The sequence below is a fragment of the Vanessa tameamea genome, chromosome 8 (assembly GCF_037043105.1).
Source record: "Vanessa tameamea isolate UH-Manoa-2023 chromosome 8, ilVanTame1 primary haplotype, whole genome shotgun sequence".
Taxonomy (NCBI): Eukaryota; Metazoa; Arthropoda; class Insecta; order Lepidoptera; family Nymphalidae; genus Vanessa; species Vanessa tameamea.
The window spans coordinates 7,392,549-7,412,217 of record NC_087316.1 but is presented as its reverse complement, the minus strand read 5'-3'; the positions used below and the strand labels follow the sequence as shown (position 1 = coordinate 7,412,217).

Here is a 19,669-nt window from a genome sequence, read left to right as displayed (position 1 = left end):
TTAGCGGCATCGGGTTGTCAGTCCTTGTATGGAGAATACTAAGCGTTGTCGCTATTAGCTTCGTGTACTCTACCTTTTTATACCACAATGACATTTTGTTGCATTTTAGTCTCTATATTTCACACAATAAGAACTTGCCTTGCCCTATGTTATACATGGTACGTGAGTCGGTTCGCAAGAAGTAAACAAACGACGTGGTCTCATTCATAGCGGGTTGAATATCTCAGGTTAAGTACATATCTTCCACATGTACCTCTGTTTATATTAGAAAAGGATGTAAGTATTATATTTTATAGTATTATATATTATGTAACGCACGAAGACTATGATCAGTTGGTATGTGTAAATAGTACCACTAATTATTTAGTAACTGGTTGGTCAATTTTAATCCGATTATGTCAACCAAATGACCTATAACTGAATTTCTCATTAAAATCAAGTTACAATGGTTAATTATTTTTGACGTCGATAAACGTAGTGAGTATATATAAACTAAATAACATATTACTGACAGTATCAATAGTTTTGTCGAGTAGATACAGGTTTTACGTAAATTTATTATGTTGTTTTGTTGTCAGTTTACACAGTTAAACGTACCAAAATATGCAAGTAGTTGCATTATATCCCATGATATTAAAACCTGGCCAAGTATCGTGCATATTAAACGACGCACAGGCACAGAAAGTGATGCATCAGCATTAAGCAGACACGGTAGGCTTCGCCTTCACACGTCGATATGCATCACGAGTGCAATCCCGTTACCGTCAACAATACATTGCATTAATCGCCTTAAATGGAATATGCCTCAACAAGCAATACCTGAAATACGATTCTGGATTATCCAAAGATCGGCTTATCGAGATCATTACGTTGACAGTTAGACATTTGTTACATTCACATACTAATAATATTAAAATTGATATTATATGACCAACGAAGATGACGATTACTAAATTTTATTATTTACAAATTATTAATAAATAGTTGTAATATGTTCATGTATTAATATATTTTACGGTGTTAAATAAATGAAGTTTTTATAATTTTACTTAAAATAAATTACCTACTTGTAATAACTCTGGTCACTCCGGTTTCTAAAGATATTTGTTTCTGAATAGTGCGAAATAATTGCATACTTTTAAGTCCGATGCGCCACTTTTAAAAACAGTTACAATGGCAATTGATTAATCCTAAGACACGATCAAGTCGCTATATCAACTAAATTATTCATTTGCATACATATAAACAAAGTCTGAGAGTAATTGGAGCTACTTAGTTTTCAAACTATATGAAATATAATATAATTTAGAAAGTAGTGTACAAAATTATAAATTATTATTAAAAGTTTAATATCACATACAAAGCTACGTGTTTGATATAATATAAATATATAATAATAGATTATCATATTTCCCGCCAATGCCTATGCTTTGCTCTATGTAAATAAATTTAGCAATAAATAATTATCTTACTGTATCTAAATCGTTCAAATTAAATTAAATATTAATAGACTGCAATATCCCTTCTCAATTAATAACACAGAAAGGGTAACAAGCGATTAAAAATTAGCTACTTAATTTATAAACCAAATCAGCCAACTTTTAATTAACAGCAGCTATTACAATATAATCTTACCTTTAAGAAGTCGAAGTAGGGACTAAGTATGTGTTATTGTGGGTCACGTCTGTCGCGGGCCATGTGTTGTGGTGGCGTAGCGAGTAGCGAGGCAGAGGGCGGGCGGGCGTGCGCCGCGACGGGCTTCCGAGGCGGCACTAGGGCAGCCGCGCCACCTCCGCCCCCGCCGCGAATTCCTCGCTGTGATTAATCGCCGACCCACCTGCGGAGCCTTTGTATACCACTAATGTGTTCCTTCTCTAAACAATCTTAAAATACAATAAGTGTGAAATCATTTTGAAATTTTGGTCAATGATATAATGACTCGTCGTTTCGTTTATGTAAAGATCATACGATCGGTTTCGGTACCGCTATACGATTTAAAAGCAGATAACACGTACATGTTAAGGTGATCTGATTCGATATTATGATGGAAATTATTATTTAAAATAATTTAATACCAGTCATAATTAATATGGAAGGCATGAATCCATTCGATTAAATATGTTTGTGTTTATATACTTTAGATTATATTCAGAGTTTATTAATGTTAGCATATTTGACGTCTTTAGTTTTGAAACTCACTACACATTAGTAGTGGTGTGAACTATTTATTTCATATTACAAACACCTTTATAATTACAACATTATTTTGATAACTTACTAAAATTCACATTACTATTAGGTACTACAGAGTTTCTTGTAATTTCATCTCAGTACTCTACACTGCGGACGACAATTACGATTGCAAAAAGCTTTGAATAAAATTTGAAAATGTTGGATAAATATATGTTAAATTAAAAAAACATTTATTTATGTTTACGTTTAATTCACCTCGACTGCAATTTTTAGTTACTACATAGTATAAAACAAAGCTTTTCTTCTTTATAGATCTTTTAACCTCGCAACGGATTTTGATAGAGTGATTCAAGAGGAATACATGCATAATATAGTAGAGAAACACTGTCTATTTTAGAGGTTTCTAATGTGATGTCGTAAATAAACAATTTTTTTTTCGCTTACTTTGCAAAATCATTGCATCAATATGGCCCTCTATAGCATGGAATTTAAATGAATATTTTCGAAGATATTACGGATTCAAAATGCAGTAACCGAACCGGCGGAAGAAACTCAGCGGGATATATTTTTTATTTATTTTTCATTTTCACAAGTATAGGTTTCATGTTTTCATGTAAAATAATAATAAACATATTTTTGTTATTTGAAAAAGCCTGGACGCGATCATCTCATTCCCAAGGTGTACAATCAACTAAAAAGTCATTAATGTTATAATATCCTTTAGCACACAAACGCTCTTTAAAGATTCTTTTAAATTTTGCAATTGAATATTTTTGAACGCTTTCTGGGATCCTGTTGTAAAAACGTATACATTGCCCCAAAAAAAGAGTTACTAATCCTGTGTAATCGGGTACTTGGAGTAACAAGTTTATTCTTGTTCCTAGTATTAATAGAATGTACGTCACAATTTCTGAAAAAATCATTCAGGTTATAGATTGCACGAATAGCCCTCTTCTGCGATACAAAAATGGTATTAATATCAGCTGCATTATCCCAGAGTAGGATGTCATAAGAAATTTTACTGTGGAAATAACTAAAATACACTAGGCGAGCCGTATCTACATCAGTCAAAAGTCTATTTTTTTTTATGAGTTGATAAGTATAAGTTGAATTTATGTATGATAGGCTGAGTTGAGTCTATTCGTCAATCTATTTGTATGGGGGCCCCATTGGAGCTTAGAGTCTATTGTAATACCAAGGAACTCTGTGGTTTCTAAAACATCTAATGCTTCCCCATTTAAAAGTACATTCGTTTTGACACATCTTACATTGGGAGTAGTGAATTTAATACTTTTCGTCTTTTTACTATTTAATAGTAAATTATTAACACTAAACTAATGCACTATTTCAGAGAGAGCATTGTTCACATCGTCACATGTTGAAAGACGTCTTTTTATTTTAAAAATTAAAGAAGTATCATCAGCAAATAATACTATCTCGAGTTTACTACCTAAAAGATGTTGCAGGTCATTTATATAAACGAGGAAGAGAAATGGACCAAGAATTGAACCTTGAGAGACAACCACAGTAACTGGAGCTTCGCTCTTTCCATTTATATCAATTCCATAATGACGTAGTTTCCTTACCAAAGTTTCGTGTTCCACACAATCAAAGGCTTTAGATAAATCACAAAATATCCCTAAGGCATGTGACTCCTATCGATATAATGTCACAAATTTATAATTTTAAATAATTTAAAATATATTCATAAAAATATAAAATATTTGGGTATATTTAACTTTTCTTAGACCTATTCCGTCTCATTACAAAAAACTAAATAAACCTTGGTTTAAACCTGTACTAACTAGTCCAGGTTTATCTGAAAAACTATGGTCTAAATTCGTTCGCATTACAAAACTTGATAAAACCATATAGTTGATTGGGCAGTCACGCCACATAATAGAAAATCGGTGTACAAAAGCTTCCTCCAACAATAAAAAAACTGAAGAGTGGAAAGATATAACAAAGAGGTGTTTACTTTTTTATTACCTACCGTACCTATCCTTATTATGCGTTACTTTCTCAATAAAAATTATCAACATTGATTAAATATTTTCAGATTAAACGAACTGACGGGAAAGTGCCAACTTGTCCACTCATTGGCAAGATTTAGCAAAGACGGGGGGTGGAAATAAGCCCAAGTCGCCTTCACAGGAAGATCTGGCAACAATTAATATTGTTCCATGCGATTTTATTCTCGAATACAATAATTTTGATAGTAATGCTATGAGACCTGTGGTAATAACTTGGCTGACACGCTACCGCGTGTCTAGATAATAATTTTTTTTTATATTCAAAAAATAAAACACTATTTATTAATAAAGTGTATATTTAATCATCAATACTTGTAGGTTGAGTTGAATGTTTTGGGTCAAAAAAACATTAAAATGGAAGCGGGGCCAAGTACTTTACAACGTAACGTTAGTTAAACCTATACTTTTGCTTGTAATCTTCTTCGGATAGCACAATGAAAGGATTTCTTCGCAGACGATTTCTGTTGTTTATGCGTGGTGCTTGTAACAACTCGGTGACTTCCATGTCCTCGATATACATTAAATCAACCATGCCCACGTCCATTTTTTTTTTTATATTATACACGTGTATTACGTCTATATTTATAAGCCTGGTATGACAAATTCTCGAAGAAATAGTTATTAATCCATTAAACCGCCCCTCTACTACACAATAATTATTTCAAGTATTTAACTTTTTTTCATTTTAGGTAATTATTTAACTATGTTAAGTACAAATATATCAAAAGATAACTTGTTTTTGTTCCCTCTATATCGTCATCGAGTTTGAAATAATTTGAATCGCTTTCCTTACATGACGTAATTCAGATTATAAACGACGCATTTGCGTAGTGCCCACTGCCCAGGGATTGCGTAACAAATGAAATAAATGTTTGATTTTAGAAGTTAATTTTATTAGGTATTTATAAAAGTCCACATCTGCTTTAATAGTGAAACTAAAGATATATACATTTACAATCATTATATATGATATATCACATGATTATTACAAAATAAAATAATATCCAAATCCATACTGTCCATCTTAATGCGTTAATATAATATAATAATAGTTGTGTGCTTTGATTACTTCATTAAAACAAAATAAAACTTATATTACCTTACGCTTTAAATAAATCTATGTTTTATATTACTCGATATTAATGTCGAAATAAATAACACTTTCTTAACATCATACGATTAGTAATGGCACTAATTTATATTATAAGGCACAAGACCAGAAGAAGCGGCAGTACATTTTTAATATTAATTATTAAATCTTAAAACACAATTTTTCACAATCATAATGTATCTAAAGTAAAACTCATTTTACATTAAATATAAATCTTAGTCGCATTATAGTCGAGTTTACATAAAAACTGTTTTGAAATTTGTTCATAACTTATAATAAAATACTATAATTATCTCCAATCTAAAATCTGACACTAATAACAAACTAATATTTATCAAAGGCGACATGGTTTATTAAAGAAACCATATTTCATTCGATTTAAACAATCTACACACATAAGTACATACGTCAAACACACACACACGTAAACCATATTCCAATAGGATTTTCTTTTGTAAACAATATTTACGATAAAGTTTTAAATAGTAAAACTTTTAATATAGATTATAAATAATTAATTGACAATTACTATTTTTATAATCCAGTGTTATTAATTAAAAATACACAATATAAAAAGGGTTATACAAAAATAAAAATAAATAAAGTTACAAAAACATTGTTTACAATAGAGGATTTCCTCAATGAAATTGGATATAAGTACAAAAAGCGTACTCTAAATAGATACAAAAAAATCTGAGATATTTAAACAGATCTTATTTCTTTTTTTAAAAATGCATTTTACAATATATTATACAAACGATGTTGAAAACGTATAAGAGATACGGTATATTCCATATAGCTTAGCGATTTAAAAAAATATTTCATTTCAAAGGCACGTACTAAGGCTTCATATCTTCTACATAAGCTTCTATAACGTATACGTCAAAAACATCATCTAAAAATGTCTAATATACTATAGCGAATACTGAATTTTAGATTATAGTCCAATGCATTATTTTATGATTTTTCTCTAACACGATGACAGTTTGATAAACACATGTAAGCAACTATACAGATCTCTTTATTCAGATTATTATTTACCGGCGTAAGTTGGATTTTTGAATGTGGATGTAGCTTGCTTGTAAATAGGATTCTCGCCCTAAAAAAGAGAAGATTTCTTCCTTATATGTATCCCATACAAACAACACATAATTATAGTACATACATACATACATACATAGATTTTATGAAATGTATAAAAATTTAATCTCAGGACCAAAACGGTTTTACCAAATCAATTTCGTATACAAACTATAATGAACTAAAATAGACCAGAATATAAAAGACATTAAGATCATACATCACACATCGTGAGTACAAATGCCGTGGAAACACTGTTGATATCTGTGGCGTAGTGTTAAAAGGGCCAAGATACATTCATGAGTAAAATGTAAATTAAAATTTGCCATTTACCAAATTTTTGTTGAGCTAAAACAACATAAGCTTAACAATACAAATACTAGCACCAAAAGTATTACGCATAATTAATAATATAAATATTATAAAGGCATGTGTTATGTAAAACAATCAACATCTGGTAATTGTGTTTCTAATTTATTCAAAAGCAAGGGTAATTGATATTGACCCTTTTCGCACCAGGCAATAGAAATTATCTTATGATCTGTGTTAAACGAAACCATTGCGAGGAATTACATAAGTGCAAAAAAAATTCAGACAGATGATTTTTTTTCTCTCGTATAGGTAGCCAATGAGCTATTATGCCTCTGAACTAAGATGTTATGTCCCATATGCCTGCAGTTACACTGGCTCACTCATTCTTCTAACTGGACAAAACCATACTAAGTATTACTGCTGACAGTAGCATGTCTGGTGATTCCTAGCCAAAACGGACTTGCACAAAGCCCTATCACCTTGAAACCAAATATTGGCCAGCAATGGTACAACTACCTATTACTTTACATACAATAAGTTAAATGGATTTCTCTTTATGTAAATAAAAATGAAGCTGTATCGTATAATAAAAATAATAATATTTGATTCTCACCGTGTCCCACTTGGCCATCATGCGCTCCTTTTCAAAGCGTGCAAACTCGCGACGGTCGTGTATAGTTGTCACCATCTTCCACAGCATCAGCAGAGCCAAACCTACTAATACAATGGCGGCGATCACACCAAGCACTATACCGAGAATAAATACCTGCAGGATAAGAAACAATAATTAAACAATATTACAAGCTTTATAAAAGTACCTAATCATTATTTGACGATAAACTAGCCAAGCCGCACAGGTAGGTTAAGGGTCTACATTAAGGATTTATATTAAAAGATAAATATATATATATATATAGGAAAAATCCTTTTTATTTATGGGCCAGGGCCTTAGATGACATGTGCGGAACACCTCACCAAAGTTTCATCACAATTGAAATAATATTTTAGGAACAATCGGGGATTGTCTGTATGTTAGGCGCAAGCATACAAATAATCATTTTTATAATTCGCGCAAAAGAATACGATAATTTAAATATCTTATTAGTGTTATGTACCTTTCTCGGACATTCGTGTTCCTTTTGCGCTCGGATGTGAAGATGTTGGGTTTCGTTGTAGGAATACACGTATACATAAAGGCAGTCTTCGTCGTCGTAAAAACTGCACAAATGTTCGTTCAATGTTTCGTTTGCTGCAAATAAGAATATAAATTATATTAAATTATCTAGTGTTCTATTTTTCGAGAAATAATATAATGACAATAACAATCGATACTCGATATAAATAAATGAATATGTGAATGTGAAACAAAAAACAAATATTTTTGTAGGTTAGTTTAGCCTAACGAGATATCTTTTTCAGCTATATTATATAATCTAAAACATATTTTGAATAACAGAAAAGCCTTAGGCCTTAAAAATAAAACGCAATAACCAAACCAGAACGTTATAGAAAAAAAAAATGAATTCAACAAACAAAATGAGTCGTAAACATATATTCATATATAGTCCCGGTTGGCTCACCTTCGATTTTCCCCTCGACGACCTCCGGGAAGAGGTTGCAGTCCCCGCAGTCGCGCGCCGGCTCGTCGGGGTTGTAGGCGGGCCCGCGCTTGTGCACCTCGCACAGCACGCACTCCTTGAAGTCCTCGCACTTGCCGGGACACGTCTGCGTACGACAGCCGATTAGTACGAATTGTACGAGCACACCGCATCCGACGTAGTTACTTATCATCGTCATTCCATGTTCACGTATCGATCAGCAAGAACTCACCGGGCATTTATCGCAGTATTTTCCGGAGTAGTGTCGGTCGTCGTCTACGTTACACACGCACTGACCGCACACACATTTCCCATTTCCACTGCATATTTTTCCGTTTTCTATTCAGAAAAAATCGAGATTATGATCGGATAGACCACTTCATGTCAATTTAAATTACTACCGAGACTATTAGACCCGGCTGTGCAGTCAACTTACTAACCTTTCGTTATTAGAAAGAGAAAATAGCATATAAGTATAAAAAAAAATTGCATAGGAGTAAAACTTACACAACTTACCTAATACAGTAAAAATAACACTTTTTTCAATTATGGATGTTTAATCAAGTAGGTTATAGGCAGATAAGGTTTCCAGGTAAAAATGCAAAAACGAATCCGTCTTATTTATATTTGCACGGCGCCATATACTATTTGCGGACCGTAAACTATCCGGCTCAGGTAAACTACAAAACAAATATTGTCGGTCACAGATAACATACCTCGCGATATGCAAGGCGTCTGGTCCTTGAGGCACTGGCAGGCGGGCCCGCTGTACTCCGGCCGACAGCTGCACTTGCCGCACACACACTCGCCGTGCTCCGGCCCCGAGCACAGCAGCCCCTTGTTCATGTCGCACGTGAAGTTGTCGCACTCGCAGAACGGACCGGAGATCACCTGGTCGGCGAGGAATCGGTTTAGTCACGATGGGTGGCGACCGGGCAGTTTCCGCTCGCACGTACGGGGACGTACCTTGAGCGGGTCGTCCATCTTGTTGCACTCGCAGACGCCGCAGATGCAGGTGCCGCGGTTGGAGCAGAGCGGGCCGCTGGAGGCGTTGGTGGGCCGGCAGCCGCGCTCCTGCTCCAGCGACACGCCGCCGTGCGCGGAGCACTCGCAGCTCTTGCCGAAGCGGCCCGCCTTGCACACGCACACGCCGCACGCCGACGTGCCCTCGCCGCTGCACACCAGCGGGCTGTCGTTGTACGCCTGCGACACGGGCCCACATTCAGTCCCACCCACTCACACTGATGCACGATGGTCATTTAACGTCGAACATAGAACGGCGCCTTCGTCAGTGGATATTCATTATGGATTTTTGAAAAAATTCTGATGTTCACGTCAGCGAAATTCTTATAGGTAGTATGAAAATATAATCAAAGCATAAATACTTAAGTTGATTGATGTTGTTGTATTGTATTGATAAGAGAGTACTGTTTGTAGAGTATAATAACGCAGACCTATGAGAACATCGCATGGAATATTTAAATCTCATATGTGTTTATCTTTACTCCGCCTGCCATTTGAATCTAAATATTCAGCTAAAAGTACCTATTCTTAGTTATGCTGCTTGTTCACCTGCTAGTATTTCTCTCTATAAACTATATGCAAAGTTTCAACTTTCCTCTTACTAAAAAAAAAACTCAACAATTCTAATGGAAAAATAAAGCTTTGTATACATAGAACCGCAGCGGGACTGTAAAACCTACCAACAAAAACAAAATCGTGTAAACAATAATTAACAGTCCAGTAGGGCAATTTAACGGCAACTGGGTCGACGAGTTTCTAACAAAAAATAATCAATTGCGTACATAATGGCACTGTTTCCATTAATCATAACAAAGTAATTTTAATTCCTTCTCTACATACAATATCGAAAGCAAGTTAACGAACGCTCAGTTTTTAACCAGGACACTTCCATTTTCTCGTGGGACACGAAACATTTCGAAGACTGATTTTTGAATATGTGATAATTAATATAAAAAAAGCAGAGCCGAGATGGCCCAGTGGTTAGAACGCGTGCATCTTAACCGATGATTTCGGGTTCAAACCCTGCCTGGGCACCACTGAATTTACATGTGCTTAATTTGTTTATAATTCATCTCGTGCTCGGCGGTGAAGGAAAACATCGTGAGGAAACCTGCATGTGTCTAATTTCAACGAAATTCTGCCACATGTGTATTCCACCAACCCGCATTGGAGCAGCGTGGTGGAATATGCTCCATATTCTCCTCAACGGGAGAGGAGGCCTTAGCCCAGCAGTGGGAATGCAGGCTGATTATGTTTTATGTTTTATGTAATATAAAAAATGCAGGACTTATTGAAGTCTGCTGCTGTTTTTGCGTCATGAAACTATTGCGCCAATACTTAGATAATATAAACTGGCGGTCTCATACCTAACTTTAGGAATTACATTTTAAGTAAATTTACAATTGTTACAAATTATATAATTCTTTACTTTTAATAAAAAAAAAATATTTAAATTATTCTTTGTTGTTAGTTATTGAATAGAAATTATTCTAGTCAAGTATTTAGTTGAAAGATTTTTTTTTAAATCCTTATTGCATGCGGTGTTTACCTACAAATTAACTTATCATTTTATTTTAGAAGTTTATAAGCTTGAAACTGCATACAATGTACACAATTGTTATTAGTTGTTGATTAATCGAATAATCGAAAAACAAAATACTTTTTAGTATTTAGAAAAAAGGTATTTTTATCCACTTACATGGTGTCCGGGATGTTCGCAAGGACAGTCGCAGAGCATTTCCAATTCCACATTAAGACTCTCCGACACACCAACTGGATAGATACTGAAACTCTGCTTCCACTTGCTCGGGTCCTTGGGACATTCTTTGAGTGTGATTTCAGCTGAGAATTCAACAACATCACCAACCTAAAAAAATTAAACATGTTAACCAAATCTTTCTATTGAAAAATAATTTGTTTCAATTTCAGCTTAACTAGTGTTTACCCCAGTAGAAATTCAATCGTAATAATCATTGAAAATTTGGATAATTCGAGAATTATTTTTTCTACTCTTATAATTGTTTTTTTTTTATTTTTAACACTAAAGGTCGTCAATGGCAACGAACTAAAAATTAAATAAAGAAAATCAGTTCACAAACAGAAAAGGTTCTGAACTGTTTAGTTATTCTCTATTTATTTTAGAAGGTGATCAATTCCAAACATACTTTGAGTCCGTCGCATTTGCTGGTCTGCACCATATTGTCCTTACTTCCCAGGCACGAAGAGTAGTACAATATCTGCACTGCATCACTGGAAGTGTCTTTCATTTCAACAGTTGAGGTAATTTTCTATAACAACAAAAAAACAAATATTTTTAAATAATGTTGATTTTGATAAAAATAAATTTATTGTTTATTACATTATTTTTTCTTGAAGAAGTTTCTCTAATATAATTTAATACACAAATAACATATTATTATTTTTTTATTAGCAGATTTCTTCATTTTAACTTGCTATGTGATATGTGCAAAAATTTCTGATTATATTGGTAAAATCATATATTAGTATGAATTTCTTAATGTGTTGCCTTGAGGTTGGCATTCATTAGTGCAATTTGTACTTTAACTTCTAAGATCGTTGCCGCAGAGATCATAATATGCGTCAAGCAATGCGTAAAAAAAACAAAATACCTATGTTTAATGAAGTAGAAAGCAAAATTCAAATGAATCTTAAACTTTCATAAGAGGATAAGAGGAGATCTGTTGAATTAAAACATTCTGTTGTGTTTGGTATTTTAGGTGTTAAGTATCAAGTCAATAAAGGCCTAGCGTCCGATGATGTAATAGGCGATCGATCTGCAGTCAGATTTATAGTAAGTAATACGTATATGCATCGAGCCTCACGTTGTACTGCTCGCGCACGAGGTCCACGACGTTGTCAGAGTCCTCACTGAGGATGCCGGAGCTGGAGCCCTCGATGTGCTTGCTGAGCTGCTCGTACACACTGATCTGCTCCGACGTCACCGCGAATATCACGTTTATCGCGTGTTGTTTTACCTGGAGGGACAATATTATACAACATTGAGAGTCGAGATAGATGTCAAATAAAATCTGTTTCTCGTACTGACGGTGACGGAAAACATCTAACACCTCACCTCATGTGTCCAATGAAATGTTACCCTTTCAGTTTTGTATACAGATATGATAAATGCAAGAAAACAGTGCGTCTGACCAGTTTCCAAACAATTATGCGAATAATATATTTGAATAAAATACATGTATATACGAAATTATTAACTAAAACTCATTTTTTTAAAAACTGTTAATAAACAATGCAAATAGTTGATTTGTTGACTTATCAACTACTTCACTCTTTTTAAATAATCAAATTTCTTAAAAATTAAGTTTGAGAATACAATAACATACCTTGAGATTAATTTGTGATATACTAGGATAGTCTTGCGTCGTGGAGTGGGTATATGAGTTGTTTTCCATGTGGCATTCTCCGTCATTTGGTTGCACGATACCTCCCAACTGCAAATTATTATGACAATGTTTAAAAAGAGTTATGATACAAGTTACTGGCACAAAACACATAGCTATTATTTAGATATATTATTATTACATGTATTGTTTAAATGGGGAATGGGAAAAGAAACATGAACCATTTATAATATAGTTTAATTGTTGGACAAAGTCCTCCTCTTGAAGAAAACAAAACAAATATCCAAAAAGATTCTACTTCTTACTTACTTGTACCAAGCTGCATTAAAGCAGCATGAGAACCTCTAAGCCTTTTCTTCAAGCGGAGGACTCTTTGTCCAACAATAGGAGATAACAAGCTAATCCTTTAATTTTTACTTTATATATAGTAACATATATAAAAATGAATACAGAAAATTATAATGTTTAAATAATTGTATGAATTTTACTTCAAAGTTAAACAAATAAAATTTGAATGACGCCATGATGTCATAGCCGAGAATAGTATATGATGGACGAATGAAACATTGTAATAGCATGATGTATTATTTGTCACCTTTCCGTCACCGGCGTAATGGAATCCCGCGTCAGTGGAGAACACGAGAAGCTTCCTGGCGTGTTCCCTCCAGCCGATCTCACCCTTGCACACAACGGCTTGCATGATGGCGTCGAAGCCTCCCTCGGGCGCGTCCAGGTTACCCGACACGTCGGCGCGGGCCACTGCTTTCTAAGAATTTATATAAAAAAATCGATAATCGAGTATTTTTCTCAAATTTAAATTAAACATTCTCATTTATTTACTTAGTACCTTAAAGGTTAAAATGAATGTACTAATAACAATGCTATAAATGAGTCGTGATGACGCAGTGAAACCTGCATCACCTGCACTGGAGGAATTTAGGTCCAGCAGTTGGACTATAGAGCTGTTACTGTATAGTAAAGTAACAGCACTATAGTACTTTACTGTATAGTAGTGTTGCAGATGCATAATAATTATAATATAACATTGGAATACTTTTTAAATTGTAAGCATAAATTGCCGAGCTTGGTCAAACTGCACAACTGTTTAAGTAAGAGGATAATTTAGTTTTAGTATTGCTATGTTTCTACACTAATTAATAATTAGCAAAACATTATGCTTGGGTCACATACGATATTAAACAAACATACTAACATCGAAAAAGTCCGTGTCGTTGCTGAGAGACATTTGATTCTTGTACCCGTAGGGCGCCGCGCAGCCGTCGCAAGGTGATATTAGACTGGAAGATATAAATTATTCATTAAATACCATTACATAATCACATACCGAGAGTTGATCAAATTCATATGCAAAAATGTTGCCTTACTTTTTAGGTACCGTCGAAACATATGGCATGACGAGTTTGTCAACGAACGATCCAAAACCGATGCGGAAATTCGAAGTGATGTTTCTCATGGTACTCGAAAGTAAACTACCGAGCATACTGAGCTTCTCTTTGTCGTTCTTCATTGATCTACTCAAGTCCATGAGGTAGTAGAGATCCACCGGGTAGTCTTGCGCTTGTGCGTACGAGAACGTCATCTTTTGCATCTGATCTATAATGATAATAATTTATTAATATTGTACAGCAAATATGAAAATTATACAGCAGTATCATTAAACATTTTTTTTATATGATGTATGCGAAATATAATGAAATAAATTAATTTAAAACGAATTAAACACGATGTTTTTAATAATGAAACATAAAAAAAATTATAATCTCGTAATCTTTTATATACAATCATGAACGCCATTAGCAAATCAATATTAAACATCTGTCATGAGTCATAAAACTGTTGGCACTTACTCATCCGCAGTTGTAGCTTAACTCTTTGTGGCTTAATTTGAACCAAGTTCTCGCCGCCGGCACCGGCTGCCATGTACCCGCCACCCTTACTGCCACCACTGCTGCTGCTACTACTGCTACTACTCATTGATTCCTCGTAATATGAAGACTCCATACCTACTCCCATTCGACCTTTCGCTGGAATTATAGAAATATTATTTTCCTATATTTAAAAAAAACGGATTTTAGTACATTGGAATGAAACGGTAACAAAAAGGTAGGAAAAATTTACCTCTTGTTAGTTCGCGGTTGTAGATCGGATCTATAGACTGTTGATTATCTGGATTGAATATGTACGCTTCATCGCAGCCCCCGGTGCCACCCTCCATGGCGGGATTGAAGCAGCGGGGTCCATTGAACTCGGGAGCGAAACACCAAGCACAGGACGGCGTCCGTGCACAGTCGCTGCATGTCGTCTTGCTGGAGCAAGGGTTTTGGGCAAGCAACTGCTCGGCGCGTTGTCCCAAGCACGTTACAAACAGGCTCGCCCACAAACAAAATAGTAAACACGTTTGTGTATCCATTTTACTGGTTTGTTTTGATTTCAGATCAATACCTACAACAAATAACGTTATTTTATATACTAAAATAATAAATAAACATAATAGCAAGTTTAAAAAAGAATGCGAAGTAGGTTTTTGATCTCATTGCCTCACACCGCTTTACTACGGGTTTATAATCTTCCTAACGCGAGATAAATTATTATTGACACAGGTCAAGGCATGAATACGAAACTTTTTGGATCGGTAGTAAGAATTTTTTTATTAAAATAACTTATTCGTATTTTGTTAATTTTACAATATGCATAATCCAATTTTGCATTACATACAGTCACATCTAATTAAATCTCTTTAATATACAGCCAATAAAACAACTACTTACGTTTTTACACACGTTTTTTATACACGAATGTAGGATAAAATATAATCAATTTTATTATTTTTTGTGTAAAAAAATGTACCTACCACAAAAACAAAAAAAGATTAAGCAATATTATAGGTAGATACGATATTAATAGTAAAAAACAATCTTTATAAATCTTAGGTATACTAGAATCGTATCTTATGAATGAAAATCAGATCATATGGTCGATAAAGTGAGTTATAAAATCTGGTCTAAGCTTGCACCTGTGGGCGGGAGCGGGCGGTAAAGCGCCTACGCTTCGCCGTATCGAGGCCGTGCAGCTACAATCAGCGCTTTAAAACCGCTATCGTTTACACAAACTAGAGCTCGTAAGAAATATTATACTGAATATTTTATATTTCTGTAATGCTAAATATAAATAATTATAATATGATAATCTTACTTTAAATATTACAACACTTATTTTAAGATTGATGCAAAAATATAATATAAAATGTTTTATAAATTCAATACATAAACCTTTTACCCTCTTTCTAGTCTATATTATATTCATTAAATTATTTTGTAACCAATCTACATATGTTAATAACAACTTAATATCGTAAAGACCAAATGTTAATAAACAATAATTAGAAAGCGGTCAATCATACCACAATTAAATATATAATTTAAAACTTATAATTATAATCTTATAATATTCATTAAATTAATTCATAAACAAAATACCTTTGCCTTATTTAATTCTCTGGTCCGAGAGTCTTAACTCTCAGTGATAATGTAGTTTATTACATCAATATTTACGAACACCAGTCACCTTTTGACAACAACGACCCACATAACTTCTTAAATTCTCAAGAATTATTATTGATTATTTTGTTTTCCTATAAAATCAATTAGTCACATTACATAGAAGGGCAACTCGTCACCTTTAACTAAATCTTTTCCTTCAGTAAATTAAAAAAACAAATCTTGTACCGTTTGCGAATCCAACTATTAAGACGACACTTATCACAAAGTTATTAACCTTTAGTAAATAAATATATTTTTACCGCAAATATTGAAATTATGATAAGACATAGAGTCGTAATTATGCTGTTTGTTTTGTCGATTTTATTTTTCGAGATAGAGTTCGTATAGAACAGCAGCGCGAGTTGCGCGACCAGCCCGTGCCGGATACACGCGTGACTAATAGTACAGAAAATAACTTCGTCAGCGAATGATACAGCGGCGCCGTCACCGCTCCTTCTTGGAACCAATACGTGCCAAATCGCACTCAATACAATAAGCACTAAGCAGTGTGTATTGTAGTCTGTATGGGATGCATTTAATTGACCACCTTAGCATAAACAGACTCGAACTAGAATTCGTGTTTTTGTTTATCTGTTACATCCATATTGACGTAGTCCAACTCCAGGTCATTAAATAATATGGATAAAAGATTTGATTCTTCGAAAGGTGTTGCCTTTATTTAAGTTTTCAATCTTTTGGTTTAATATAAAAACTTTTTGAAGTAAAGTGTCTGGTTAAACAAAAAAAACTGGTGTGTTTGTAGGTCAATGAAATTACGTCATGTTCAACAGAAATAAGATGATTCAACCGCAGTATCGTAATGTTCTTCTATTTGAATTCACATTTCACGCTTCTCATAATTATCTTATCAGCTCTTATGTCCTTAGCGAGCCATATGGCATCCTGTCATTAGTCCTTTTATTACCTACAATTCATCAGTATAGACTATTTATGGCCATGAAAATTATGTCATGCTTACATATTTTCAAATTTCCTGCACATATAATTTAATCTATTAATTGAAAAAAGTTAACTAAGTATTATGTAAATACTTAGTTAACTATTTACATTGTATAGAAAGGCTTATTGTGTTAGACTACAATTAATTAATCGCTTTTTTATGATTCAGTAAGACAAATTACGAAAATGTATGAATGAAATATAATTATAATTGATAAACCGTACACTTGATAACCGTTTTAATCTAAGACTTAAAGGTAGAATGTTAACTTTTTTTATATCGTAGAAACTAAGTATACGTTATAACTGAACCTTGTCCTGTATTCGTAGAACCTGAGTCCAGATACCATATACCGTCGATAACGGTGGAGGGTGCACATCGGGTCGACGACCGCACCCGTCTGCTTTACGGGCGCGGCGCCACCGCATACATACATCCCTATAACGGCGAACTATAAACATCAGCGATGTTTCATTATAGCTGGCGATTTAAAAAAGTCATTGTGCGACTTTAACGTGAAATCCGTTATCTTTCAGGAGCATAAATTACAAAAAAATTATAAATACTGACCATAACTTTTTATTTATTGATAAAAGATTTTTTTTAAATTTTTTTTTAAAGTGAAATTTATTTTACGTTTTTCTTTTTCAGACAATAATTAATGTTACTAACATGTACCACCAGTTTTAAATGTTAATTATTTCGAATAAAAGAAGCTTTAATAATTTGTATCAGCTCAAATTATTATTATTGTTAAAACATAAAAAAAATCATGAAATTTACATGTTTTGGATCAAAATGAGGTTTCAAAGAAGGAACCTCATTCTATTATTCTAAACTAGAGGTGCTCTACAAATGTTTGTTGACCGTGACCATTCAGATGAATTAAGCAAACGGAAATTAACATTTTATAAGGATGGCATAATACAGAACTTGTGGTCTTATCCAATTATTATTGGTTTAGTAGTCCGTGCAAAACAACATTTATTTTTGTGAGCTTAATTAGTGTTTATAATAATTTATCTCATGCTCGAAAGCCAAGGAAAAGCTTTATGAGGAATCTGTCTACGTTTTTATTACTTATAAACATAATTTTATTTTTGTTCTTAAAACCAGGGTTAAATTGATAATATTTCTACTTCACACACAGTAATTACCAAAGGACTAAAGAGCATACAAAAACTCTGAGTTTTTTATAAACTGTGATTACAACTAAATAGAGCAAATTATTTTACCATAGGTACCTATTATTTTTGACTATAAGAGTTATGTTTGTAATAAATGAAAAAATATCATTTTTTATATATAATAGCAAACATTAGTAAAATGTAGAAAAAAACAACTCCACTCATTCCCTATCAACTATTATTGTTTGGTTACCAATATTTAATGTTAATTTTAATTTATGTTTTTTTATAGCAGCCTTGATACAAAATGACATCAAATACTATTGTTGACACTAAAAATATAAATTAACAACACTGACCTCACAACAAACTCGCAATATGTAAAGATATTTAAATAATAAAATCATTATATTACATTCTCTTCAATCATTGCAGAGTTAAAAATATAATTCAACTTTTCAACTTATTATGACCTGAATTTGTAACAATTACTATTATATTAATATTATAATAAAATATATTATTAAGAAAATATTTGTACTTCATGACCCATACAAGGTAAAGTTTATGTAGTTACTCACCAGCCTTAAAATATATTTGAGTCCAACTTTATTAACGAACCATGCATCTCTAAAAGAAATACATATTAACATCAGTTATTATTTTTCTGTTATCTCATTTAGTTAAGGTGTAAATTCACTAGCAAAGTAATATTTTTGAAACAAAACCACAACTTAAAAATAAATATATTTATTTACTGTACCATTCGTATTCACACACCTATGAACTAATTAGGTACTTCAACTACTTCATTCTATACTCTTTGACCATAATCCATCCATTGCCCATTTTATACCACAGATTATACAGAAAACAGATACATCAAGATATACAGATAACATATCACAGAATATATATATAGACAGAAGTTAGGTCAAAATTCGATCCATGGGAAGCCTGGATCGCGGTTAATGTTATGGTCAAGATTACGTGGCTTAATTTCTTCAACACAATCTCCGAATTCGAGATTCACGTGTCCCATATGAAGAACCCTATGGCGTACTCATAAGAGGTTACTCCTCTCACCACAAGTACAAATTGTCACATGCCATAATATTATCGTGGGTGTAATACTTTAATTTATACATTTTAAAATAGGTAGACATACTGACAAATTGGTCAACATCACTTAAATTACCAATGCGTTACCAACCTTAGGAATGTCCCTTGTGCCTGAAATTATACATACTTTTACGATTACTGTATTCAGGATTGAAGAGAAGTACCC

General features: G+C 33.4%; 3 protein-coding genes across 5 annotated transcripts in view; 1 reads left to right on the top strand and 2 right to left on the bottom strand.

Moving 5' to 3' along the window:
• LOC113399815 (RNA binding protein fox-1 homolog 3) overlaps positions 1-1,765 on the bottom strand; it is a 70,179-nt gene extending 68,414 nt beyond the window's left edge. The window contains exon 1 of the mRNA XM_064215641.1: positions 1,636-1,765. The gene's annotated coding sequence lies outside the window, so the exon portion shown is untranslated. The remainder of the gene's footprint in view (positions 1-1,635) is intronic.
• LOC113400061 (allantoinase-like) overlaps positions 1-19,669 on the top strand; it is a 153,117-nt gene that overhangs the window by 40,910 nt on the left and 92,538 nt on the right. The window lies entirely within an intron of this gene.
• LOC113400080 (integrin beta-PS) lies at positions 5,098-19,219 on the bottom strand. 3 transcript variants are annotated; one of them, XM_026639471.2, is made up of 18 exons: positions 19,145-19,219; positions 18,963-19,011; positions 14,873-15,196; positions 14,602-14,778; positions 14,119-14,347; positions 13,947-14,031; positions 13,329-13,499; positions 12,716-12,823; positions 12,194-12,346; positions 11,516-11,638; positions 11,050-11,217; positions 9,294-9,530; positions 9,044-9,218; positions 8,560-8,666; positions 8,310-8,454; positions 7,845-7,978; positions 7,343-7,495; positions 5,098-6,436 (listed from the first exon to the last, which is right to left on the bottom strand). In XM_026639471.2, the coding sequence occupies exons 3-18, from the start codon at positions 15,162-15,164 to the stop codon at positions 6,371-6,373; spliced, it is 2,523 nt and encodes an 840-aa protein (XP_026495256.1). In that variant the 5' UTR covers positions 15,165-15,196; positions 18,963-19,011; positions 19,145-19,219; the 3' UTR covers positions 5,098-6,370. The 3 variants fall into 3 exon arrangements, with proteins under 3 accessions (XP_026495256.1, XP_026495260.1, XP_026495258.1); XM_026639475.2 differs by lacking the exon at positions 18,963-19,011 and having other exon boundaries at positions 19,145-19,164; XM_026639473.2 differs by lacking the exons at positions 18,963-19,011; positions 19,145-19,219 and adding an exon at positions 16,231-16,698.